Raw genomic sequence first — 27,064 nt, 5'->3', positions numbered from 1 at the left:
CAATGACAACGAATACTTCAGAACTAACCTGCACCGGGGTCGGCCAAATAAGACAGCATTAACTATGAGTAATCAAATAAAGACGCCACTTCAAAAAGCCTACGAGGTAATCTATGTCCTCTAACAGCAGTGATAAGTTACCGCCAATGACAGTCTCTCTGGACCACTAACTAACCCGGGCCGTCATTAAAACATGAAAACTATCATAATGTAAATATGATAGGCGGAAGGGCGTGTGGTTCTTCTCAAACACACAGGGGGGTTTCCATTATCACACACGCACACTGCTCATATAACAGGTTTAGGCCAGGGTATCGTGGGGGGTTTTTCCATCCTTTTAAACAAATTCATTTTTAGAACGTTAACAAGTGAGTGTTTGTCTAGAAAACCCAAATCTGGTTCTCTGCCTGACTCGACCCCTGGGAACCAAACTTCCATGGGAAGATATGTGCCAGCTGACCTGACGCATCTAGTTAGTTATTAGCCCAACCCACATTTTTCAGCCAACTACCTTTTCCACTTCATAAATTAACTAGGCTATTTTTCATCAAAAAGTTTCAATTCGCTAGTCAGAAATGTCAGTTGAGCCCTCTCCCACTAGAATGAAATATATGCATCTTGTCGCGATCTATTTATACAGATGCCGTATCTTGGGAGGGGGGGGGGGGGTGTACTCACTTTTGTTGCCAGCGGTTTAGACATAATGGCTGTGTGTTGTGTTATTTTAAGGGGACAGCAAATTTACACTGTTATACAAGCTGTACACTCACTACTTTACATTGTAGCAAAGTGTCATTTCTTCAGTGTTGTAACATGAAAAGATATTCTCAGATATTTACAAAAATGTGAGGGGTGTACTCACTTTTGTGATATACTGTAATTCGTAAAAATCCAAATTACTTCACAGATCTTCATTGTAAAGGGTTTAAACACTGTTTCCCATGCTTATTCAATGAACCATAAACAATGAACATGCACCTGTGGAACGGTCGTTAAGACACTAACAGCTTACAGACGGTAGGCAATTAAGGTCACTGTTATGAAAACTTAGGACACTAAAGAGGCCTTTCTACTGACTCTGAAAAACACAAAAATAAAGATGCCCAGGGTCCCTGCTCATCTGCGTGAACGTGCCTTAGGCATGCTGCAAGGAGGCATGTCCGTACTGTGAGATGTCTAAGACAGCGCTACAGGGAGACAGGACGGACAGCTGATCATCCTCACAGTGGCACACCACGTGTAACAACACCTGCACAGGATCGGTACATCCGAACATCACACCTGCGGGACAGGTACAGGATGGCGGCAACAACTGCCCGAGTTACATTACCTCCATCAGGAACACACATTACCTCCGTCAGTGCTCAGACTGTCCCCAATAGGCTGAGAGAGGCTGGACTGAGGGCTTGTAGGCCTGTTGTAAGGCTGGTTCTTACCAGCATCACTGGCAACAACGTCGCCTATGGGCACCACCCACCGCCGCTGGACCAGACAGGACTGGCAAAAGGTGCTCTTCACTGACGAGTCGTGGTTTTGTCTCACCAGGGGTGATGGTCGGATTCTCGTTTATCATCGAAGGAATGAGCGTTACACCGAGGCCTGTACTCTGGAGCGGGATCGATTTGGAGGTGGAGGGTCCGTCATTGTCTGGGGTGGTATGTCACAGCATCATCGGACTGAGCTTGTTGTCATTGCAGGCAATCTCAACACTGTGGATTACAGGGAAGACATCCTCCTCCCTCATGTGGTACCCTTCCTGCAGGCTCATCCTGACATGACCCTCCAGCATGACAATGCCACCAGCCATACTGCTCGTTCTGTGTGTGATTTCCTGCAAGACAGGAATGTCAATGTTCTGCCATGGCCAGCAAAGAGTCCAGATCTCAATCCCATTGAGCACGTCTGGGACCTGTTGGATTGGAGGGTAAGTTCTAGGGCCAATCCCCCCAGAAATGTCCGGGAACTTGCAGGTGCCTTGGTGGAAGAGTGGGGTAACATCTCACAGCAAGAACTGGCAAATTTGGTGCAGTCCATGAGGAAGAGGTGCACTGCAGTACTTAGTATCTGGTGTGGCCACCAGCTGCATTGACTGTTACTTTTGATTTTGACCCCCCCTTTGTTCAGGGACACATTATTCCATTTCTGTTAGTCACATGTCTGTGGAATTTGTTCAGTTTATGTCTCAGTTGTTGAATCTTATTTTCATACAAATTTTTACGCATTTTAAGTTTGCTGAAAATAAACGCAGTTGACAGTGAGAGAATGCTTCTTTTTTTGCTGAGTTTAGTTAAAGGGAGAAGTACTCTCCCATCAGTATGTGCTAAATTCATTTTTAAACTGATGGGTTTATTGGTGTTAAAATACACCAGTTATGCTATTTTGGACCACCAGGCTGCTGATGTCATGCAACCTGACGTTTTTGTATTTATACTTTTTCATAATAACAAGTTTGATGTCTGACGACAATAGAAAGTTCATGATGTCACTGCGGAAACTGGATACAGACATGTCGATAGACATAGTATAAACCAGGCTTTAGTCTTGTAATCTTTGGTTGTTTAATACACTACCGTACTCACTATGTTTAGCACATGGCCTCACATGTGAATCCTTAAAGAGATGGGTGGGGCTAAGGCTTAAGTGGGTGTGAACGATGCTGAATGGGTGTAGACAAAGAAGAGCGCTCCAGTAGTTGTACCAAAACATTCAAGGTCCATTTTCTCAAAAGTGGGGTTACAAGTTTATCAACTTTCAGTGCAGAATTACTTTCCCGTTGTTCCTCAACTGTAGTGTATGATATACCATTTTCTAGCTCTGAGTCTCTACTTTTATTCAATTTTAAAAAACACAATTTCAAATTTTGCTACACAACACCGAATCAAGCCCATCGGTCACATATGATACATTTTCGTGGTTCAATCCAAGAATCTAGCAGCAGTATTTAGCACTAACTTAAGTTTATTTAGTGTTTTATCTGGGTAGCTGGAGAGTAGAGCATTGCAGTAGTCTAATCTAGAAGTGACAAACGCATGGGTGAGTTTTCTGCGTCCTCTCTATCCCCTATCTTTCTTTATCTCTTGCGGTCTTTCTCTCTCGGTCCTCTTTGGCCTTATTATTGAAGAGCTGAGATGGTGAAGAAGATTAGATAAAGGGAGAAGTACCCTCCCATCAATATGTGCTCTCTCTCGCTCTGTCATGACTTCCCATGATCTCGACCAGATTTTTGTTGTCAAACGGGGAGAGACTGGGAAACAATCTTTTAGTGGCACTTTCACATCTGTTCTGTCACCCCGCCCTTTAACCCTTACAGCCTACTAGGGAAAGGGAATACCTAGACCGTTGCGCAACTGAATGCATTCAACCGAAATGTATCTTCCGCATTTAACCCAACCCCTCTGAATTACTATGCACTAACCTCGTGCCCAGGCTCAAATTACTGGCGTGTAGTGCCTGGTAACAGTGTAGGACTGTTTGGGACTTATGAGGGGGTCGATTTACTGAGTGACATGATAATCAATTCAAATTCTGAGCGTATCACACAACTATGAGGCATGGGGCCAAATTGAGGCAGAAAAGTGTTTTGCTATGGTGCACCACAAATAATTCCCCGTAACCCGAGGTAGTAGGAACATATCTCTCTGTTCATTCTAATAACTAGCGAGCGTAACTCTGCTAGCCGTCCTGTAACATATGATGTGCACTGTACACTGTCTTCAAATAGAAAAAGTAAGGATACGCCATCAAAGGCAGTTGACGATGTTGTGATTGTACAGAACACTATCCCAGTAAAAAGTACAAGCACAGTCTTTTCCGTACCAATGATGTAGAACGCTACGACTATTGCAAAGCACTGGAGGAGATTGTTGGAACCATCTCTGTGGGAGATGGCTTGCCGCTGGCAGTTTTGAGAAAAGTGTTGAACTCTTCATAGAATATACTACAAAAGCAGCTGTGAATTGGAAATAATATATATTTGAGAAAGAAAATATCCATGTTGCACAAGCTAACCCAGTTTTCTTTGTTGCGCAAGAACACAGAAACAATACTGGCCCCTGTATGCAGGACACTTATGGGGAGGTTATAAGGGTTGCGCTAAATGGTGATTGATAGAGATCAGCCAATTAAAACCAGTTTTTTTTTTTTTGTCCGCTCCTGCCATTGGCTTCCAGTCAAGTCCCGTTCTGAGGCACTTGGATTCCAGATGGTTCGACAGAGAGAGATCAACTAGGCACTAGGTCTGAAAGGATTGTCTGGCCAATGAGTTACCAAGCTGTGTCTAGATATAATTTCATTATGAAAGAGGTCTTAATGAAAAATAACAAATAAAAATTAACAAGCTTTTAAGTGTTTCCTCCCCTCACCCCTCCATCTTTCTCTCTTCAGGTTCAGGAGCAGGTGTCCATCTCTCTGTCTGTGGCACAGGCCCTAGCTGACGATGTGGACTGTCATGTCTTCCCCTTCAGGGACTTTGGGAAGGGACGCATCAAAAAGCTGAAGATCAGCCCAGACGCCTTCATTCAATTGGCTCTGCAGCTAGCTTACTACAGGGTGAGTTAAAGGGAATGTCCTTCAACCTGTTGGCTCTGCAGCTAGCTTCAGGGCCGTGCACAGATCATTGGGGGTGCTGGTGCTCTTGGGGGCGGCGGAGGGGGTATTTGCTGGGATTCAAGCAGCTTATGAAATTAGCTAGTTTGATGTGCAATTCCTTACATTTTAAAATTACAACAAAAAATGTAAATGAGACTAAATAAAATGTAGAAAGTATTTAACAAAATAAAAAATTCTACCAGGCAACGAGGGCACTTTTTCATAGGTGGGCAAAAGGGCAGGTGCTCGGGCACTGGTTGAGCTCGATCTGTGCACGTGCCTGGCTAGCTTACTACAAGGTGAGTTAAAGGGGATATCCTTCATTCAACTGACTCTGCAGCTAGCTTACTACAGGGTAAGCAGGATATTCCTAGAACATACAGTGCCTTCGGAAAGTATTCAGACCCCTTGAAGGCACACACCTGTCTAGATCAGGACCCACAGTTGACAGTGCATATCAGAGCAAAAACCGAGCCATAACGGCGAATGAATTGTCCGTAGAGCTCTAAGATCTGGGGAAGGGTACCAAAAGAACGCAGTGGCCCCAAGAACGCAGTGGCCTCAATCAGTCTTAAATGGAAGAAGTTTAGAACCACCAAGACTCTTCCTAAAGCTGGCTGCCCAGCCAAACTGAGCAATTGGGGGAGAAGGGCCTTGGTCAGGGAAGTGACCAAGAACCCGATGGTTACTCTGACAGAGCTCTAGTGTTCCTCAGTGAAGATGAGAGTATATTCCAGAAGGACAACCATCTCTACAGCACTCCACCAATCAGGCCTTTATGGTAGAGTGACCAGACAGAAGCCACTCCTCAGTAAAAGGCACATGACAGCCCACTTGGAGTTTGCCAAAAGGCACCTCAAGGACTCTCAGACCATGAGAAACAAGATTCTCTGGTCTGATGAACCAAGATTGAACTCTTTGGCCTGAATGCCAAGCGTCATATCTGGAGGAAACCTGGCACCATCTCTACAGTGAAGCATGGTGGTGGCAGCATCATGCTGTCTGGATGTTTTTCAGCGGCAGGGACTGGGAGACTAGTCAGAATTGAGGCAAAGATGAACATAGCAAAGTACAGAGAGATCCTTGCTCCCGAGTGCTTCGGACCTCAGACTGGGTGAACGTTCACCTTCCAACAGAACAACGACCCTAAGCACACCGCCAAGATAATGCAGGAGTGGCTTTGGGGCAAATCTCTGAATGTCCTTGAGTGGCCCAGCCAGAGCCCGGACTTGAACCAACTCTAACATCTCTGGAGAGACCTGAAAATAGCTTGAGAGGATCTGCAGAGAGGAATGGTAGAAACTCCCCAAATACAGGTGTGCCAAGCTTGTAGCGTCATACCCAAGAAGACTCGAGGCTGTAATCGCTGCCAAAGGTGCTTCAACAAATTACTGAGTAAAGGGTCTGAATACTTATGTAAATGAGATATTTATGTTTAATAAATTAGCAAAAATGGCTAAACAGTTTTTGCTGTGTCATTATGGGGTATTGTGTGTAGATTGAAGGGGGGGGGTGATTTGATCAATTTTAGAATAAGGCTGTAAGCTAACAATGTGAAAAAAGTCAAGGGGTCTGAATATTTTCTGAAGGCACTGTATATACAACATTGAGAAGACCCTCTATGCCTATTCATAGATTCCAAGTGTTCTTAAGTTCTTTAGAAGTCCGTCATCCATTGCGGTCGATTGCCTAAATCACTGAATTAATCAAAGCTAAAACAAGAAATCTGTCTTAGTCGTACCATTTTACATCTAACTAAGGTGTTTTGTGCACCAATGAGCAGTGTTTATGAAGTTTGACAATGTCATGAAAGCTAGCCTGATTTGTCCAACATTAGCTAGCTAGCTGAGCCAGCTGTCATACTTCATATGAAACAAAAGGGATGCAGCTAACCCAGTGCGTCACACACAATGTTGAATTCTTCCAATAAAAGCTAGCTAGCTTCTGTTGCTAAATCATAATCTAGCTGACATTATTATTCGTTTTCACGAAGCAGCTGCCTGTTGCCGCGACTCACGCGAGTTTGTTTATGTCAGAAAAAGGTAGAGTTAGCTAGCTTAGTAGTAGCTAGTAGCTATGTCAGTAATGCCACATTAATGTTAGCTAGCTCCATCTATAGTATGAGGGAGGATTTTGTTTGCTGATTTTAGGTGCTGTGAAAAGCTCGCTAGGAGCGAGATATGGATCACAACAGAGTATTCTTGCCAATCTTGTCAAGATATCTTGGTTTTCCAGGTGTGGTTAGATGGGCGATCTTGGCGTTAAGTTGCCGTCTTTGACCAGACTAGTTGCGCCAGAATGGGCGGTCCTAAAGATGGCGGCCACTACAAAATTGAACAAAATGGAACTCAAAGTGATGTCACTGGTCCCTATTGATATGATCAAATCAAATGTATTTATATAGCCCTTCTTACATCAGCTGATATCTCAAAGTGCTGTACAGAAACCCAGCCTAAAACCCCAAACAGCAAGCAATGCAGGTGTAGAAGCACGGTGACTAGGAAAAACTCCCTAGAAAGGCCAAAACCTAGGAAGAAACCTAGAGAGGAACCAGGCTATGAGGTGTGGCCAATCCTCTTCTGGCTGTGCCGGGTGGAGATTATAACAGAACATGGCCAAGATGTTCAAATGTTCATAAATGACCAGCATGGTCAAATAATAATAATAATAATAATAATCACAGTTGTCGAGGGTGTAACAAGTCAGCACCTCAAGAGTAAATGTCAGTTGGCTTTTTCATAGCCGATCATTGAGAGTATCTCTACCGCTCCTGCTGTCTCTAGAGAGTTGAAAACAGCAGGTCTGGGACAGGTAGCACGTATGATGTAATCTTATTCCGTTTTGGAAATCCCCTGGTAAAGGTGCTACTCTTTGAAAGACACATTCAGAAGGCAGATGGGGGTACTAACCCAAGTTTTCCTCCATAAAGCTTTCCTCCACATATACTGTATCTCAAGCACATTGAAAAAGACCTGTAGCTGATTTATTTGGCCACTTTACATTCTTATTTTAATTGAATCTCTGAATTCCATGCATGCTTTAGTCTTGGGTAAGTACTGTAGCTAAATATACCTTCTGAATCCTTCTTTGCCAGCTCCCTACTAATACCTCTTGACATGGTATCTTCCCCAGTTTTATCTCCTCTCACTATTCAAACAAGATGTCAAACTGTTAGGAATTTTTGGAAAGACCAGGGACTAGTTGGATCATGCCACTGGTGTCCGTGACCTCTAGTAAAGGTCTCTTTCATTCCTTCTGACAAGGAAACGATCATTCCTCTCCCACTCTTACATAGAACACAGGTGTTTGTTTAAGAGATTGCTGACATTACTAGACTACTTCAACTGAATAAAATGTGTCACGATACAATAACATTTTACAATAACAACATCTTGCAACTAGGAATGGAATTAGAGTAGGCTACCACGGAAATTGGCTATTGCTTTATAATAAAATTGTGCAGTATGCTGAGCTGTACAAGGTTTGAAAAAGAAAATACATGAAAACATTATTACCATCCATGAACATTGAGAAGAATACTGGTCATTTCAGGTAATTATACTAATAATGTTCCCTTTACATTTTTTGTCTCCCAGGATCGTAAGACGTTTTGCCTCACCTACGAGGCCTCCATGACACGGCTGTTCCGAGAGGGGAGGACTGAGACTGTACGGTCCTGCTCCAATGAGGGCTGTGCCTTTGTCAAAGCTGTGGAGAGCGGAGAGGTAGGCGTACTGATTGGGGGGTGTTTTAATGGTGCTCATAAGTTCTTCTAGAACCTTCCCAGTGGCTCAGTGAAAATAGGTTTCACAGGTTTTACTGTGTTATTGATGCTGAGTCGCGTTCACTTCGGAATGAATGTGTTCACACTTGATATTGAAACAGATTTCACTCCAGTATAAATAAGGTCATTTAGGAAGAAACGGGTTTCACTCAAAGGGATTTGCATTCTTTCTTCAGACAATGATGACTCTTACAGCTGTAAAATTAATTGAATTCAAATTGTGATATTGACATATGCAATATCCATATGTCAAGAGGCAAAAAATATTAGCCCTTTGACACAGATATTGAGATGAGAGCGATGCAAGACATTTGTGCTTCACACCAGTGTTTCCTCTGTAGTCATTTAACTGTGGCGATGCGTCAGTGCAAAATCATTGCCGCCATTTCGCAGTTGGCAAGTAACCCCATGCTACCCTAACAGGTAGGCCTACATTATGTTCACTGTGTTGTCACAAGTGTTTTGGGACATAGAGTCGTGGCCAAAAGTTTTGAGAATGACACCCATATTCATTTCCACAAAGTTTGCTGCTTCAGTGTCTTTAGATATTTTTTGTCAGATGTTACTATGGAATACTGAAGTATAATTAGAAGCATTTCATAAGTGTTAAAGGCATTTATTGACAATTACATGAAGTAAATGCAAAGAGTCAATATTTGCAGTGTTGACCCTTCTTTTTCAAGACCTCTGCAATCTGCCCTGGCATGCTGTAATTTAACTTCTGGGTCACATCCTGACTGATGGCAGCCCATTCTTGCATAATCAATGCTTGGAGTTTGTCAGAATTTGTGAGGTTTTGTTTGTCCACCCGCCTCTTGAGGATTGACCAAAAGTTCTCAATGGGATTAAGGTCTGGGGAGTTTCCTGGCCATGGACCCAAAATATTGATGTTTTGTTCCCCGAGCCACTTAGCTATCACTTTTGCCTTATGGCAAGGTGCTCCATCATGCTGGAAAAGGCATTGTTCGTCACCAAACAATTCCTGGATGGTTGGGAGAAGTTGCTCTCGGAGGATGTGTTGGTACCCTTCTTTGTTCATGGCTGTGTTCTTAGGCAAAATTGTGAGTGAGCCCACTCCCTTGGCTGAGAAGCAACCCCTAACATGAATGGTCTCAGGATGCTTTGCTGTTGGCATGACACAGGACTGATGGTAGCGCTCACCTTGTCTTCTCCGGACAAGCTTTTTTCCAGATGCCCCAAACAATTGGAAAGGGGATTCATCAGAGAAAATGACTTTACCCCAGTCCTCAGCAGTCCAATCCCTGTACCTTTAGCAGAATATCAGTCTGTCCCTGATGTTTTTCCTGGAGAGAAGTGGCTTCTTTGCTGCCCTTCTTGACACCAGGCCATCCTCCAAAAGTCTTTGCCTCACTGTGCGCACAGATGCACTCACACCTGCCTGCTGCCATTCCTGAGCAAGCTCTGTACTGGTGGTGCCCCGATCCCGCAGCTGAATCAACTTTAGGAGACGGTCCTGGTGCTTGCTGGACTTTCTTGGGAGCCCTGAAGCCTTCTTGACAACAATTGAACCGCTCTCCTTGAAGTTCTTGATGATCCGATAAATGGTTGATTTAGGTGCAATCTTACTGGCAGCAATATCCTTGCCTGTGAAGCCCTTTTTGTGCAAAGCAATGATGAAGGCACGTGTTTCCTTACAGGTAACCATGGTTGACAGAGGAAGAACAATTATTCCAAGCACCGCCCTCCTTTTGAAGCTTCCAGTCTGTTATTCCAACTCAATCAGCATGACAGAGTGATCTCACACCTGTGTTAACGAGAGAATCACTGACATGATGTCAGCTGGTCCTTTTGTGGCAGGGCTGAAATGCAGTGGAAATGTTTTTTGGGCATTCAGTTAATTTGCATGGCAAAGAGGGACTTTGCAATTAATTGCAATTCATCTGATCACTCTTCATAACATTCTGGAGAATATGCAAATTGCCATCATACAAACTGAGGCAGCAGACTTTGTGAAAATTAATATTTGTGTCATTCTCAAAACTTTTGGCCACGACTGTACAGTACTAGTCAAAAGTTTGGACACACCTACTCATTCAAATGGTCTTTCTTTATTCGTGCTATTTTCTACATTGTAGAATAATAGTGAAGACATCAAAACTCTGAAATAACACGTGTAATCATGTTATAACCAAGAAAGTGTTAAACAAATCAAAATAGATTTTTATGAACGAGTAGGTGTGTCCAAATTTTTGACTGGTACTGTACATTTCATCAATAGGATGCTAATAAGTTAAAATATCACATTTGGGATCTAGCTAATGATTATGTCCAGTTAGCACAGCATGTATTAAGTTTTATTAGCTCATTTTAGAAGTGCTGTTCTCTACCTTGACACTTGTCTCATGGAACGATCAAGTTTTCACCAAATATTCGAAAATTGTAAGTCATAATCTCAATTGGAATATCTAGCTCCAGGTTTATGACAGATTTGCTCATGCCTGATGGATAACTGCACTTAACTGCATTATCTGCACCTCAGAATTAAACTACTACATACTCAACTAAAGAAATAAAATACTCCAACAGTAATTAGCATATATCCATTAAAATAATGAGGATTAACTCGATAATAATCTCCTAGCCTAGCGGAACCAGTTTCACACCATAAATATCTACATTAACCTCTTATGGGGGTTTCATTCTCATATTACAATTGTTTTTTAGTTTTTTAGTAACCTCTTTCGCCCCACTACTACCATCAACTGTAATCATAATTCATCCTATCTCACTTCTAACAGACAGGTTATCTTATTACAGGGGCCGGAGCACTGCAGGCGGCTGTTCCGATTGGCTGCTGAGAAGCACCAGAACCTCTACCGATTGGCCATGACAGGGTCCGGCATTGACAGGCACCTCTTCTGCCTGTACGTGGTGTCTAAATACCTGGGGGTGGAGTCACCGTTCCTAACAGAGGTAGGTGCTAACATGCTAGCAAGAACAGTATCCCCCTTCCCGGCACACCCTCATTTTCTGTAAACAAATCAGCACATAAAGATGCAATTCGTTAACTTCAGTAGCAGTGCATGGCTACATTTACTGTTGAAGTAAAATACCAATTTTTATGAAGCCATAATTGCTGTTTTTGAATTTCCACACATGGGGAAATGTTTTTAGCAGGGTCCCCAAAAAATTGGCCTATGATAAACGCATTTCATGCAATTATACATCATTTACATGACATAAGACATTATTAGCAGAATCTTGTTTTAATACTACACAAATGACCAAAATGAGTGGCTACTCTGACACTGACAAACGGAGATCAATAAAAACGACCTGGTCTTGAATGCAAACAATAGCCCAGGCCAGGCCAATGAAGAGACACACAGAGGATACAGCCTTATTCGAAAATTGATTAAATTGTTGTTTTTCCTCATCAATCTACATACAATGCCCCATAACGACAAAGCAAAATCAGTTTAGAAATTTTTGCAAATGCATTAAAAATACAAAATGTATCATATTTACATAAGTATTCATGCCCTTTACTCAGTACTTTGTTGAAGCACCTTTGACAGCGATTACAGCCTCGAGTCTTCTTGGGTATGATGCTACAAGCTTAGCACACCTGTATTTGGGGAATTTCTCCCATTCTTCTCTGCAGATCCTCTCAAACTCTGTCAGGTTGGATGGAGAGCGTTGCTGCACAGCTATTTTCAGGTCTCTCCAGAGATGTTAGATTGGGTTCAAGTCCAGGCTCTGGCTGGGACATTCAGAGACTTGTCCCAAAGCCACTCCTGTGTTGTCTTGGCTGTGTGCTTAGGGTCGTTGTCCTGTTGGAAGGTGAACCTTCGCCCCAGTCTGAGGTCCAGAGTGCTCTGGAGCAGGTTTTCATCAAGGATCTCTGTACTTTGCTCTGTTCATTTTTCCTTCAAACCTGACTAGTCTCTCAGTCCCTGCCGCTGGAAAACATCCACACAGCATGATGCTGCCAGCACCATGTTTCACTAAGTATGGGGCAAGCGTCACATCCTCCAGATGTGACCCTTGGCATTCAGGCGAAAGAGTTCAATCTTTTTCATGGTCTGAGAGTCCTTTAGGTGCGTTTTTTCAAACTCCAAGTGGGCTGTCATGTGCCTTTTTCTGAGGAATGGCTTCCGTCTGGCCACTCTACCATAAAGGCCTGATTGGTGGAGTGCTACATAGATGGTTGTCCTCCTGGAAGGTTCTCCCATCTCCGCAGAGGAACTCTGGCACTTTGTCAGAGTGACCGTTGTGTTCTTGGTCAACTCACTGACCAAGGCCCTTCTCCCCCGATTGCTCAGTTTGGCCGGGTGGTCAGCTCTATGAAGAGTCTTGGTGGTTCCAAACTTCTTCCATTTAAGAATGATGGAGGCCACTGTGTTGTTGGGGACCTTCAATGCTGCAGAAATGTTTTGGTACCCTTCCCCAGTTCTGTTCCTCGACACAATCCTGTCTCAGAACTCTATGGACAATTCTTTCAGCCTCACGGCTTGGTTTTTGCTCTGACATGCACTGTCAACAATGGGACCTTATATAGACAGGTGTGTGCCTTTCCAAATCATGTCCAATCAATTGAATTTACAACAAGTGAACTCCAATCAAGTTCTGGAAACGTCTTAAGGATGATCAATGGAAACAGGATGCACCTGAGCTCAATTTCGAGTCTCATAGCAAACGGTCTGAATACTTGTGTATATAATTTCAGTTTTTTTTATTTGCAATGATTTGAATGATTTGCTCAAATTTCTAAACCTGCTTTTCGCTTTGTCATTATGGGTTATTGTGTGTGATTGATGAGGAGAACAATTAATTGAATCCATTTTAGAATAAGGCTGTAACGTAACAACCTGGAAAAAGAGAAGAGGTCTGAATACTTCCCGAATGCACTAGGCTACAGTAGGCTACTAAGGAAACTTTCCAGTAGCACTGACTCACCCAATGATGAAGATGAAGGCTACTCACTGGTGATGGCTCTGCGCTCGTCGTGGCAATAGCCTGTCTCAAGATAAGCTACTTTGATAAACAGTGCTGCTATTTGCTCAAAATTGGAAGTTGTTGAGGGAAAAAAAACTTTCTATTGGTTTCACAGACAAATAAGTTTTGTCTTTTCAGCAGTAGGCATTTACTTTCCAAAATGTGTCTTTCCCACATTGTAATTGGAAGTTTGAGAAAGGCAAACTTGACAGCTGCAAACAACCATAGAAATATAATCCATAGATGGCAGTTCCATTCAATTCAGGACTGGCTAGTGTATTGCTAGTGTACCCTTGAGTTTAACAGTCAAATTGCCAAGTAAAGAGGTTCCTTAACTTGAGCCCCTGTAAGCCCCTGCATTAATCAGGCCCTGGTGTTTGTGTGTCAGGTTCTGTCAATATCCTGTAGGGTCTGAAGTAAGATACACCCATACTTAAAAAAAAAAAAAAATGTATACAAGCATGACTGTAAGTCGCTTTGGTTAAAAGCGTCTGCTAGAGTTCCGACAACACCTAGATCCTTCTGTGTGTCTGTCCATCTAGGTGCTGTCAGAGCCCTGGCGTCTCTCCACCAGTCAGACTCCGGTTCAGCAGCTGGAGCTGTTTGACATGAAGAATCACCCAGACTTTATATCTCTGGGGGGAGGCTTCGGCCCTGTGAGTAAACGCACACCTCGACGCACACACACACACACACACACCTCTACCCAGACTTCAACTACCTGGGGAAGCTTTGGCCCTGTGAGTACACACACCCCTACGCAAACTGACACACACCCTTTTGCTACTTTCCCCACTTCTTACCTCTGTTCCAGGTGGCAGACGATGGCTACGGAGTGTCGTACATTATCGTAGGAGAGGACATGATCAACTACCATGTATCCTGCAAGCACTCCTTCTCTGAGACGGTTAGTGTGTATTATACACTCATGTATTGGTGACAGATGTTAACGTGCATATAGCAAATGGAAACGTTGACAAGCTACACATTTTGTCTCTTATAAACGGACACAAATCATGCATGGCCAGCTGAACATTATGAATGTGCCCTTTTAAAGACCCCCCCCCTCATCTCCCTTTCTCTATCTACTGTATCTATCCCTCCCCCTCCCTTCTATCTGTACAAGTCTTTAACCCCCCCTCCCAATAAGTAAAGCCAAATCAAAATCTCTCTCTCTCTCTCCATCTTTTTCCATCATATTTCTCCCCAGAAATAAACCAAGTCAAATCATTGTATCTCCTATTTCTCTCTCTCAGGACTCCCACCGGTTCGGGGCCCAGATCAGTCGGGCTCTATTGGATCTCCTCTCTGTGCTTACCCCAGCTAAGTCAGAGAACTCACAGGCCCAGGACAAGAAACAGCAGTGAACACTTACAGGGAAAGAAGGGACCATGGGTTGGGATGGGGGTAGGGGTTTGCTTTGTTTTTTTTGACAGTGCGATAATATTCTATTGAGCGTGGTTCTGTATAAAGAAAGCCCTAAGAGATTCGGTGTGATGGAATGATGAGAGATGTTCCCTTCTGCTCAGAGAGAGAGGTGAAGATATGGAGAAGTGCAATAGGAAGCAAAGATGAGGCAGACAGCTAGGGAAGGAGGGATGGGAAAGAGAGAGAGATCTCCACAAAAAGAGAAGAGAATGAGGGGAGGTTACCCCCACATAGGTCAGAGGTAGGCAATAACCTTTTTTTTCTTGTTTTTCTTTCTTTGTGAACCAACCATTATGGCTTTTCTTTTCTATTTTATCATCTTGAACGTGAACTACTGTTGGAAAGAGTTGTAATATTTTATTGAAAAGTCCTTTTAAGTTGGCCTCAAAAAAGACTTCCCTAGTTAAAAAATAAAGCTATAGGAGAAGCAGTGGAAGTTTAAAGAATCGGGACGGACTTGTAATTTTGGTTTAACTCTATTCTCACTTGAATGTAGATCACTAACTGAATGGGTCGGCTGCAGTGAACATCATTAGGATAAGATATCAGGGGCAGGGTTGGGGTCAATTCCATTTCAATTCAATCAATTCAGGAAGTAAATTCAAATTCAGTGATTTTAAAAACAATTCAATTAGATTTTTCAATGATTTCTCAATACATAAGAGAAGGAGAAGCACTTATTTGATTTTCTGTTTTAATAAAAATCACTTTTGAATTTACTTTATTGAAATGTAATTGATCCCAACCCTGTCCAGGATATCTTCTTAATTATTTGGCTAGGGATCATCTCCAGGGCTCGTATTCATAAAGCATCTCAGATTAGGAGTGTTGATGTAGGGACCGTTTTGCCTTTTTAGATCATAATTAATAAGAGTATATGGACAGAGATGGATCCTAGATCAGCACAACTACACTGAGATGCTTTTTGATTACGGGCGAGGTCCATTTTTTGTTTTTAAACACCCTCACCGGTAGAAATCCACTTTTTCGAGTTGAAAGACAATGGCCAGAGCCTACGTTTTGTTTCAGGGCTGGGTTTTATTTAAATGTTACCACCCACCAGCATGGCATTGTTTATTCATCAGAAACCGCTGCAAAGTTTTTCCTCTTCGCGATTGGATCATTTGTAAATGTTTACTTATTTTTTTGCTAGTCTGTATTAAAAAAAATATAAATTTGACCATTTTATAAATGGTATAAATGCGTGATATGATGGCATTTTGCAAACCTGCTTCCCCCCCCCCGTTTCTGAATGGTTTTGACAACTAAAGTTTTGCTTTACTACAGGCTCCACTGTTTTGATTGGTGTAAGGTTAGCTAGAAACCACAAGTGTCTATTCAGATAATGAAAAGGCACCAGCGAAAGAAAATTAAAGGAATTTATAGTTAATGTAAGCAAAGTCATTGTGGCCTATCATTTCAATTCCCCTGTGAGAACCATAAGCATGGGCTGACTTGGCTTTGCTGTACCCCAGCCAAAATCTGCCAGCAGCCTACCTACTGTACCAAAGGTTGCACTACAATGTCGAAAATGCATATCAGCAGTCAATAGTTATAAATATTACTGGAGCTTCATATTATTCTGTGGAATTGTTTTTTTATGGTGGAGTCGAGGCCATAATTTGTGGAAGATGCCAAAACTTTGGCGATAACGATAGATGGTGGTGTCAAAGATAGGCCAGTGTTTTCCATCTGTGGCGAAGTTTCCCTAAATCAATGCTTATGACAAATCCAGAACCAGCCATAGAGCTACAGTAGCTAGCTACTGGTGTAGTAAAAAAAAACAGCAACAGGTAACATTAACTAGCAAAATAAGGTTAGCAAGATAGCTAACTAGATAATGTTAGCAAGATAGATAGCTAGATAATGTTAGCATGCTAGCTAGCTACACTGACTGACTCAGTGCCCTATTTGTTGATGATTACGTCAAAATAGTAGTGGCAACTTCCTCTGGGGGGAGGGGGTCCTTTTAAGTTCCCCAGAATGGGATCATCTATAGCAGAGAGGAAGAGGCAAAGCACAACGTTTCACTCACGCCAAAATCTTTCCAAAACAAGCCTTTGGGCTTATTTTTGCCCTACGCTTGTCGCCTGCCTTCCCGTCTTTGGGATAACGACTCCCATTGTTGGGGTGGAGACATGAGTATCTCATCATTATATACAGATCTCTGTCTATAGCTGTCCGCTCCAGCCGACCCAGCAGCACTAGTTTAATGTATGTGTCAGTGTTTCCAATCCTGGTTCTGGTGACCCAAAAATTGTGCAAAAAAGTGTTCTTGCCCTGGCACTAACACACCTGATTGAACGAATCACTTGATGATTCGTTGAGTCAAGTGTGTCAGTGCTAGGGCAAGGAAACTAAATGTTTCCCAATCCCCAGGACAAGGATTGGGAAACTGTGATGCTCAGAACCTAGGTGGATGGAACCTAATCGATGTTTACGTTTTTTGTTTGTTGTATGTATAGTAAGTAGGACGCTCATATTATTGTCAGTAATTTTGCATATTAAGAATTATTTATATGTAAACGTGACTGTAAAAATGCCTTTAACCAATGGTAATGGTAGTATGAATTGAATACTTTTCATGGCCTAGTAGGTACTGTTTGTGACAAAGTTGACAAAGTTGACTGCTCTCTTGGCTGCTGATTAAGAACATCCAGAAATTATTGGTTGGAAGGCAATTTCAGCTCAGGAGAAGGGCTTAGTTTCAAGTCTTGGATTGGAGCAATGCCCGATCAGGGCTATTCAATGTTGGTCCTGGAGGGCCAAATCACTTCTGGGTTTCATCTTCTCCTTCTAATCAGGGACTGATTCAGACCTGGGACACCAGGTGAGTGCAATTAAAAACCAGAAGCGTTTTGGTCCTCCAGGACCGGAATTGAACAGCCCAGTGGTCTAGTTGAATGAATGGTCTACGTTTACCAACCAGATATAGGCCTGAATCAATTCCCTTGAATTGACAGCAGTCACTGGTGGTGATATTGTGGGAGGAATTGATCCTAAGCTTTGCAGGTAAAAAAGAAAGAGAACCATGTGCACACTATTGTGTCTAGAGCCATATGCTGGTTCTGGCAGTAGCAATAAAAACATCTATGGATCAACATGTTGCCATTCCGCCTATAAACAACAATGCAGCAAATTAATTGGTTCTGTGTTATGCTTTTCCGTGTGTGTGTCATTCCTTGAGCATGCATGAGCTACCATGGACACAGCTGCTCCAACCTAAAATTATTTCGAAGTGATTTGGGTAGATGCTGTGATATCAAAGAGCACCCATGCAGCTCCACTCCATATCTTCCTCTACTATGTGAAGATATTTGTTAACTTTTGTCAGCAGAGAAGTTGCTCCGCAGAGAGATGACGTAATCCATAGTCAATAGGGATAAAAAAAAAGGAATTAGGTTATAACAATGGGATACAAAATACATGATTCATGTTTGTATTGCAAATGAGTCATTTCCATTCAAATACGTTCATAATTCCCATGCGGAAACTGTTACTAATGCATCGAGACATCCATGTAATGAGTGTCCACAGTGTAACGGGAAATTTCCTATTTTTCAGCTCTGAGATTACAGCCAACTGCACTGACCGAAAAATACCTGAACTGTGAGTCCGCGAATGGCATTTACGCAGGCTTCTTTAGTTTATTATTTCCACTAGTTGATTTATTTGCGGGGAGGCTCGACATGTCTACGTCAATTTATGACGTTGGATTAGAACTCCAATAACATCCTATTCCTTCCGCGATATGTGAATGTAGCCTCGTGGAGCTAGTAAGGGTCGTTGAGGTTTCAATGCCGACTTCCCTGAGGTCATAGAAGTACCTAGAATGTCCAAGTGGTACAGGGACCTTTTTTCACATTTAGGGAGAAGAGGAGGGCCGGAGTGGCAGTTTAAACTACAAAAGCGCTGTAGTCTACAAAAGTGAAAGTAATGTCAAGATGCACGCGTGCAAGACTTCCAGAGCAGACACTAAAAGGTAAGGTGTTGCTGATATTCGATCTATTTCTGTTTTCCCATGCCAACATCTTTGTAATTGTTATAGGCTTGTTAATAATAACATTTCTACACAACCTAAATGTAATAGTTTTTATACCAGGGGTAGGCATTTAGGCAACTAGATTCAGACGCAGGTCGGTTTTTGTTTAAGTGAATGGTCGGGGGGCTGGAACGTCATTATAATAATTTATAGGTAGTCCTACACTGCAAACTGATCATCTAAGCCCCAAAAGGGATTGTATTTGAAAGGAACAACAATTTCATACCTTGATTACATTGAGACACGACCACGTCTATTTTTATTCGTGGGAATACTTGGGAACATATTTCCTAAATTAAACACGTTTAGCTGAATTCCAGGTGATTGTCTGTTTTGGGGGTCAAAAGATTCACATACAGGACGGTTTTGGCCTGCAGGCCAACTGTTTTTTTTTTGGGGGGGGGGGTGTTAAATTCCCATGTATGGTATATAAAAAAATACAACTCTACTGATGTGAAAATGTTGCTTTAAATAGCCAGTGTACCCACTCTGGGATTGGCACATGCACTCTAGCTGACACATCCAACAATGACAGTGAGAGAGAGAGAGAGATGGGTGGTTGACAAGGCATCTCATCTGTATAGTGTTCTACTCTGTGGATAGTCTTTGTGCTGCTATCTGCCTTGTCTAGTCAACCTAGTGGTATGTAGAATTCATGCACCGTTACCTCTGCTGCTGCTGCAAAAACAAAGAAACGGATGACAAGATTTACATTAGCATAAAAAAACAAACACATACACACAAACTCACTGTTGTACACAAGCGTTCATGCAGATACTCTTCTCGTCACTCTTCTTTTTGTCAGAAACAACACACACACACACACACACACACACACACACACACACACACACACACTGATGTGTATGCAGATACAGTATATTTTAAACTTCACAAAATTATCTGAACAATGACGGCCTACCCCGGCCAAACCCGGACGACGCTGGGCCAATTGTGCCCCGCCCAAAGGGACTCCCTATCGCAGCCGGATGTGACGCATTTTTTTATCGATTCCACTTGAGTTAGAATAATAGAATACACAAGGTGCAATTTCGAAATTTGGTTGTGCGTCAGCAGCCACTCAATTAGCCAATGTCACCAAAAACATTTTTTATTGGTAAATTAGTCCAGCTATGTAAACTTGCAGGCATGGTCGAATTACCATGCTCATCAGTTATCATATTAAAAACAGAAAGCCTTTGCCTCCATCCGATGGCAATATGTGTAGAATTACAGGATATTAGCTGTAAAACTGCACATCTAGGCCTATTTCATCTGTACCCTAAACTGCATGCTTTCCGAGTCACAGTGGGAGGAACCGAGGTAAAGGCAGATTCAGGTTGGATATTAAACGGATATTCGCCTGTAGTTTTCCTTACGTCCACCAACAGCAGTTAGGGACCGTCAACATAGTGACAAATCACATTTTTCAAATTTTAATAGCTCTTTAACCATTACTTTTAAAACAGGTTCTAGCTAACCCGATCGCTTAGACACACATTGCACACACTTTTTTTGTTGATTTATATCTTGCACTAATTTAAATTACTTAACATTTTTGAATTTCAATAGCTCCTTGGTCATGTGACCTACTGAATTCAACAAGGTTCAGAATGAACACTCAGTGGGCCTACACATTGCACACCATTTAGTTTGTCCATTTTCATCTCACGCAATTTGACATGAATAACGTTTTCAATGTTTCTAATTTCAATATCTCCTTGGTCATGTGACCTACTGACCTCAAACAAGGTTCAGAATGTCCACTGACTACCCTTCTATATTGCACACCCTTTAGTTTGTCCATTTTCATCTCACACGTTTTTACATGAATTATTTTAAATGTAACATTTCAATATCTCCTTGGTCATGTGACCTACTGACCTCAAACAATGTTCAGAATATACACTCAGGGGGCCTATACATTGCACACCATTTTGTTTGTCCATTTTCCTCGCACACGTTTTTGCATGCATTTTTTTACTTTCTAATTTCAATAGCTCCTTGGTCATGTGACCTACTGACTTCAAACAAGGTTCGGAATGTCCACTGACTACCCTTCTATATTGCACACCCTTTCGTTTGTCCATTTTCATCTCACACATTTTTACATTTATTTTTTTTATATTTAAAATGTCAATATCTCCTTGGTCATGTGAACTACTGGACTCAAACTACTTTCAGAATGTCCACGGACTGGCGGAGACAGCGCCACGAGGCATCCAGTGTGGTAACGCGACCGATCCCGGAGAAACTGGCAGGAGCCCCGGGAGAGATCTCTTTTCTTTGTGAAGCGCAGTGCGCCCTGGAATGGGTTCACCCCTAGAGAGGGGCCCAAGCCCTAGAAAGCGTTGCGGTTTCGGTGGCATACGGTGAGCTCTCCCTGGCCCTTGAAAATCTGGGGGAGAGGGTGTAAATCTCACGCCGGGCCGTACCCATATCCACAGCAGGTCTCCAAGGTGAACAGCCTCTGGCATGTTATAAGAATGTAGATAAGGGAAGTTGGCAAAAAAGATCCGTAACTTCGGGCTAAGGATTGGCTCTAAGAGCTGAGTCAGTCGGTCTGGGGTGCGATGCGAGGCTGGGCTTGAGCCGCGGCTGGGGGAGCAGTCGCTCTGTCGCCCTCCTCTCGCCACCATTGGAAGTTCGTTGTGTGGCCCATCCCGCATTCTCTCGTGCATGGTCTCGCAAGGGGCTGCGTGCGGGGGTTCGTCAGGGTGGTGTCCGTTGGCGGGACGGAAGGCGGACCGGTGGGGGGTTGGGTCCGGCGGTTGTCGGTGGCAACTCCGGACGCACGCCGGGCCCTTCTCGCAGATCTCCCCAGCTACAGCGCTCGCATTGTAGGTGGGGAGGTCTCCTCTATGCTCACTAGACTTGAGGCAGAGACTAAACCCATTGGCCCCGCAGTGATAGGGCATTGCATGGATCTGGCTCATGCCCTACGAAGTGGGGAGAGGTATCTCTAGCTTGTCTGGAGAGGGAGGCCTACATCTGATATGGGTAGTACCATCCACGGCCATTGATTTGCTGTGAAACTATAAAACAGACGGAAGAAGCCTAGGTTCCCACTGGGCACGGATCACTGAATGTCAACTTGATGAAATTCAAAAGGAGCGTACCCACCTGTCGCAGTCGCACTCAAATCACACGTGGGGTGACTGACCCCCTCATGTCAAAGTGAGGAAATTCGATGAAGCGGGGGTAAACGGCGGTACATAATTAAGTCTCTTGAGGTAGCCAAATGCCTCGTCATCGAATTAGTGATCCGCATGAATGGATGAATGTGATTCCCACTGTCCCCATCTACTATCTATCAAAACCACAGCCAAGGGAATGGTCTTGATGGAATCAGTGGGGAAAGAAGACCCTGTTGAGCTTGACTCTAGTCTGGCACTGTGAAGAGACATGAGAGTTGTAGAATAAGTGGGAGGCCTCGGCCGCCGGTGAAATACCACTACTCTTTATTGTTTTTCGCGCCGGGTGCAACCTGCTCTGGGGACAGTGGCAGGTGGGGATTTTGCCTGGGGCGGTACACTTGTCAAATGGTAACGCAGGTGTCCTAAGGCGAGCTTAGGGAGGACAGAAACTTCCTGTGGAGCAGAAGGGTAAAAGCTTGCTTGATCTTGAATACAGACCGTGAAAGTGGGGCCTCACGATCCTTCTGAATTTTTGGTCAAAGGGCTATTTTTGGTCAAATAGCCCTTACATAGCCTGGAGTTGTGTTGGGTCATTAAGCGCAAACCAGATGGGATGGAGTATCGCTGCAGAATGCTGTGGTAGCCATGCTGGTTAAGTGTGCCTTGAACTCTAAATAAATCACAGACAGTGTCACCAGCAAAGCACTCCCACACCATCACACCTCCTCCTCCATTTTTCACAGTGGGAACCACACATGCAGAGATCATCCGTTCATCTACTCTGCTTCTCACAAACACTGCGGTTGGAACAAAAAATAAAATCGCACATTTTCACCAGTCTAATGTCGATTGCTCGTGTTTCTTGGCCCAAGCAAGTATCTTCTTCTGGGTGTCCTTTAGTAGTTGCAATTCGACCATGAAGGCCTGATTCACGCTGTCTCCTCTGAACAGTTGTTGAGATGTGTCTGTTACTTGAACTCTGAAGCATTTATTTGGGCTGTAATTTCTTAGGCTGGTAACTCTAATGAACTTGTCCTCTGCAGCAGAGGTACACTACCGGTCAAAAGTTTTAGAACACCAGCTCATTCTAGGGTTTCTCTTTATTTTTACAAATTTGTAAATTGTAGAATAATAGTGACGATATCAAAACTATGAAATAACACATATGGAATCATGTAGTATCCAAAAATCGAAATATATTTGAGATTCGTCAAAGTAGCCACCCTGTGCCTTGATGACAGCTTCGCACACTCTTGGCATTCTCTTAACCAGCTACATGAGGTAGTCACCTGGAATGCATTTCAATTAACTGATGTGCCTTGCTAAAAGTTAAATTGTGAAATGTATTTTCTTCTTAAATTTGTTTCAGCCAGTCAGTTGTGACAAGATTGCCCTATATGGTAAAATACCAAGTCCATATTCTGGCAAGAATGGCTCAAATAAGCAAAGAGAAACGACAGTGCATCATTACTTTAAGACATGAAGGTCAGTCAATCCAGAAAATTGTGAATTGCTGCAAAGAAACCACTACTAAAGGACACCAAGAGGAAGAGACTTGCTTGGGCCAAGAAACACGAGCAATGTACATTAGACCGGTTGAAATTTGTCCTTTGGTCTGGAATCCAAATTGGAGATTTTTGTGAGACGCTGTGTAGGTAAACGGATGATCTCCGCATTTGTTTTTCCCACTGTAAAGCATGGAGGAGGAGGTGTTATGGCGTGGGTGTGCTTTGCTGGTGACACTGTTAGGCGGAGCGACACAGGGGAACCCAAGAGCAGACTCAGATGAGGAAACAGGAATGAAACAAAATATTTGTTACACAGAGAGATATGGAGTGCAGGTCCTGGGAAGCTCAGATGAGTTGCAGAAAAAACAGATGTGGAGACTGAGGTTGGAGTTAGTAGAGTAGAACAGGGTAAACACATCCTAAAGGGATTCCAAAGTAGTGGTGGTGAGTGAAATCCAGAGCAAGGTAGTTGGGTGGTGAGATGTGGAACAGGAGACAGGAGCCAGAGACAGAGCAGTAACTGCAATGAGAGGATAAACGGTGTCAGGCAGGGAAACAGGCACAGCACAGTAACAGGATCTTGAATAATCATAGATGGCTAGAATCATGAACTGACTGAGCAGAGATTTCAATCTGGCAGAGTGGAAGTGGCAGGACTGAGTATTTGTAGATGTCTTGATTATGGAACGAGTTGCAGCTGGTAGGGATCTGCTCTGACTCCAGCACACCTGTCTCCAACCACACAACCACACAGAGAGAGAGCATACTGGGGGAGTAACTGCAGGTCAAGAAGACACCGGATGAACACCAGAGAGCGTAGCAGGAGCAGATGTGACAGACTGTCTGTGATTTATTTAGATTTATCCAAAAAGCCTACAGGCTCTAGTTTAGTCTTATCTTGATTATTGTCCATTCATGTGGTCGAGTGCCGCAAGGAAAGACCTACTGTAGTTAAGCTACAGCTGGCCCGGAACAGAGCGGCACGTCTTACTCTTAATTGTAATCAGTGGACTAGTGTAAATACTATGCATGCCAGTCTCTCTTGGCTAAGATTTGAGGAGAGACTGACTGCATCACTTATTTTTATAATTCATGTGTTAAATTCAAAATTGTTTGCGTAGTCAACTTACACACAGCTTTGAGACACACTTACTCCATCACAATCCCCAAATCCAGAACAAATTAAAGTGTACAGTATTATATATGGAACTCCCTTCAATCTCATATTGCTCAAATGAACAGCAAACCTGGTTTAAAAAACAAACAGATCACGTCACAACGCTATTCTTGTCTATTAATGTTCTGTTTCATGTTTTGTGTGGACCCCAGGAAGACTAGCTGCTGCTTTCATAACAGCTAATGGGGATCCTAATAAAATACCCAGTCTTTAGTAGATCTTCCTCCGTCTTGTTCAGGTTGAAGTTGTATTCCTCAACCGGACTCGAGCGACTGTCCTTTAAAATGGTCACAGATCTCACAAAGGAGTTCAAAGTACTGAATATAGTTTAACATTTGTTCACTTCCAAATATAACAACCTCATTTCTATATCATTCAAATAGTTTAAAAATAATGTGTCATACTTGCTTCTGGCATAAGTCAAAGGTCTGAGCCTTTGCAGCACTTTGGTGAGGGTGATCTCTGATCTGAAGAGGCAGGAGGAGACCTCTGTCTCCCACATGATCTATCCCTGGAGCATGAAGGCTCAAGATTTTCTGCAGTAAAATATTCGACCACATAATGGCAATTATTGGTACAATTAGAATACCTTTCCCAAATACATCGTTCAAGAATGAGAATGAGGGGTTGCTTACCCAGCATTTTAACCTTTTCCTTCTTAGTGGCTCTGGCACATGTTTCCTGGCGCCTTGGAGCAGATTTTAGTGGGGACTTGGGTAGGCCTAAAAACAGAACACATGCAAGTGTAAAATAACGTCCACCTTTTTTCTATACAATCAAATGTTTACCGAACTTTAAACCAAAATTCGAAATGGAGAGTTTCATACTTCATACTGCGTCTATTTGCAGCAACTTAGTGTGGGGAAATCCCTCAATTAAGAAGGCAAAAGGAGACCTTGAGGCCTCATGCTCCAGGGTTAAGCCATGTGAGAGACCAAGATGATTCTTTGGAATAAAAGATTGGACAACATCATGCCAATTGTTTTTACAATTAGAATACCTTTCTCAAATACAATGATCATGTCATGACCTCTGCCGAAGTCGGTTCTTCTCCTTGTTCGGGCGGTGTTTGGCGGTCGACGTCATCGCTCTTCTAGCCATTGCCGATCCATTTTTCATGTTCCATTTGTTTTGTCTGGTTGTCACACTCACCTGGTTTCAATTCCCTAATTACATGTTGTGTATATGTTCCATCTGTTTCCCCATGTCCTTGTCGGGAATTGTTTATTGTAAGTACGTGTGCTTTATGTGACTGGTGCGATACGGGTGTTGTGCCCATGTGTTTTGTTATTTTTGTATGCCGGCAGTTATGTACATTAAACGGCTCCGGCTATTTACCAAGTTCTGCTTTCCTGCGTTTCACTTCCATGCCACCAGTTACGCACCCCTGACAGATCAAGAATAAGGAGTTGGGTCGTCCTCATCGTCATTACTGCGTTTTAGCCTTTTGTATCTTGGTAGCAGCGGTACTGTCACGACTTCTACCGAAGTCGATGCCCCGCCTTGTTCGGGCGGTGCTCGGCGGTCGACGTCACCAGTCTTCTAGTCATCATTGATCCATTTTTCATTTTCCATTTGTTTTGTCTTGTCTTCCTACACCTGGTTCCAATCCCATTCATTACATGTTGTGTATTTAACCCTCTGTTTCCCCTCATGTCCTTGTCAGAGATTGTTTGTTGTTATGTGCTCGTGTTGTTGGATTGGTGCGCGATGGGTTATTGTACCCATGTTTATTTTATTATGTACTTTGGTTTTGGAGTTTGTTTTATAATAATTAAACTACTCCAGTTACACCACGTTTGTTTCTCCTGCGCCTGACTTCCCTGCCACCTACACACACGATGTGACAGGCACAGGTTTCCTGGTGCTTCGGGGCATATTTTGTTGTGGGGCTTGGGTAGGCATTTGCCTGAAAATAAACATGCAAGTGTAAAATAACATCCAGCCCTTTTCTACTCACATTTGTCATATGAAAACAACCTAAACACATTACCAAACTTTAAAACAAAATTCGACAACATGCCAAAGTTAACCTCCCTAGTCCCTAGCCGGGAAATCCAGAAGGATTTCAGCTCCGTTTCATGTTTGTTTCACTAGTCCAACAATGGTGAAACATGGAGGGATTCTGTCTGGGTTGAGGCTACCTTCCCGCTACCCACGCACTTGTAGATTTGAACAGATCAGCTAAAGTAATACGGTACAAGGTCCTCCCAGTCTATCAAAAGGCAAGGAGGTTGTTCAGTAGCTATGGTTTAGGGACAAGGGCTCGATTTAATAATCAGCATTGCAGGCTAACATACCTTCATAACTTGGGGGCTGTAGTGGCTAGAGGTGGCAGATTACATTCCTCATGCAGTTCTAAACACACGACAGTATACAGAAATAAAAACCATGCCAAGTAAATTGAATGTACACAAACTGTGTTTAAACGTACCAGTTCTA

General features: G+C 43.0%; 2 protein-coding genes across 5 annotated transcripts in view; both read left to right on the top strand.

The window, feature by feature from the left end:
* The window catches only part of cpt1a2b (carnitine palmitoyltransferase 1A2b), a 51,110-nt gene extending 33,213 nt beyond the window's left edge, over positions 1–17,897 (top strand). For both annotated transcript variants that reach the window (XM_029727183.1, XM_029727182.1), the window contains exons 14-19: positions 4,384–4,548; positions 8,184–8,312; positions 11,150–11,305; positions 13,873–13,986; positions 14,145–14,237; positions 14,587–17,897. In XM_029727183.1, the coding sequence (XP_029583043.1) occupies positions 4,384–4,548; positions 8,184–8,312; positions 11,150–11,305; positions 13,873–13,986; positions 14,145–14,237; positions 14,587–14,697 (768 nt within the window). In that variant the 3' untranslated portion in view covers positions 14,698–17,897. The remainder of the gene's footprint in view (positions 1–4,383; positions 4,549–8,183; positions 8,313–11,149; positions 11,306–13,872; positions 13,987–14,144; positions 14,238–14,586) is intronic.
* Positions 17,898–18,331: 434 nt separating this feature from the next.
* LOC115170853 (uncharacterized) overlaps positions 18,332–27,064 on the top strand; it is a 46,687-nt gene continuing 37,954 nt past the window's right edge. For 2 of the 3 annotated variants that reach the window (XM_029727186.1, XM_029727184.1), the window contains exon 1: positions 18,334–18,740. In XM_029727186.1, the coding sequence (XP_029583046.1) occupies positions 18,703–18,740 (38 nt within the window). In that variant the 5' untranslated portion in view covers positions 18,334–18,702. Of the gene's footprint in view, positions 18,741–27,064 lie in introns of all 3 variants that reach the window. The other variant, XM_029727187.1, reaches the window with a different exon arrangement.

Source organism: Salmo trutta, chromosome 32, assembly GCF_901001165.1.
Source record: "Salmo trutta chromosome 32, fSalTru1.1, whole genome shotgun sequence".
In the NCBI taxonomy this organism is placed as follows: domain Eukaryota; kingdom Metazoa; phylum Chordata; class Actinopteri; order Salmoniformes; family Salmonidae; genus Salmo; species Salmo trutta.
Note: the sequence above shows the minus strand (reverse complement) of the source record. Positions and strands in the feature narration are given on the sequence as shown.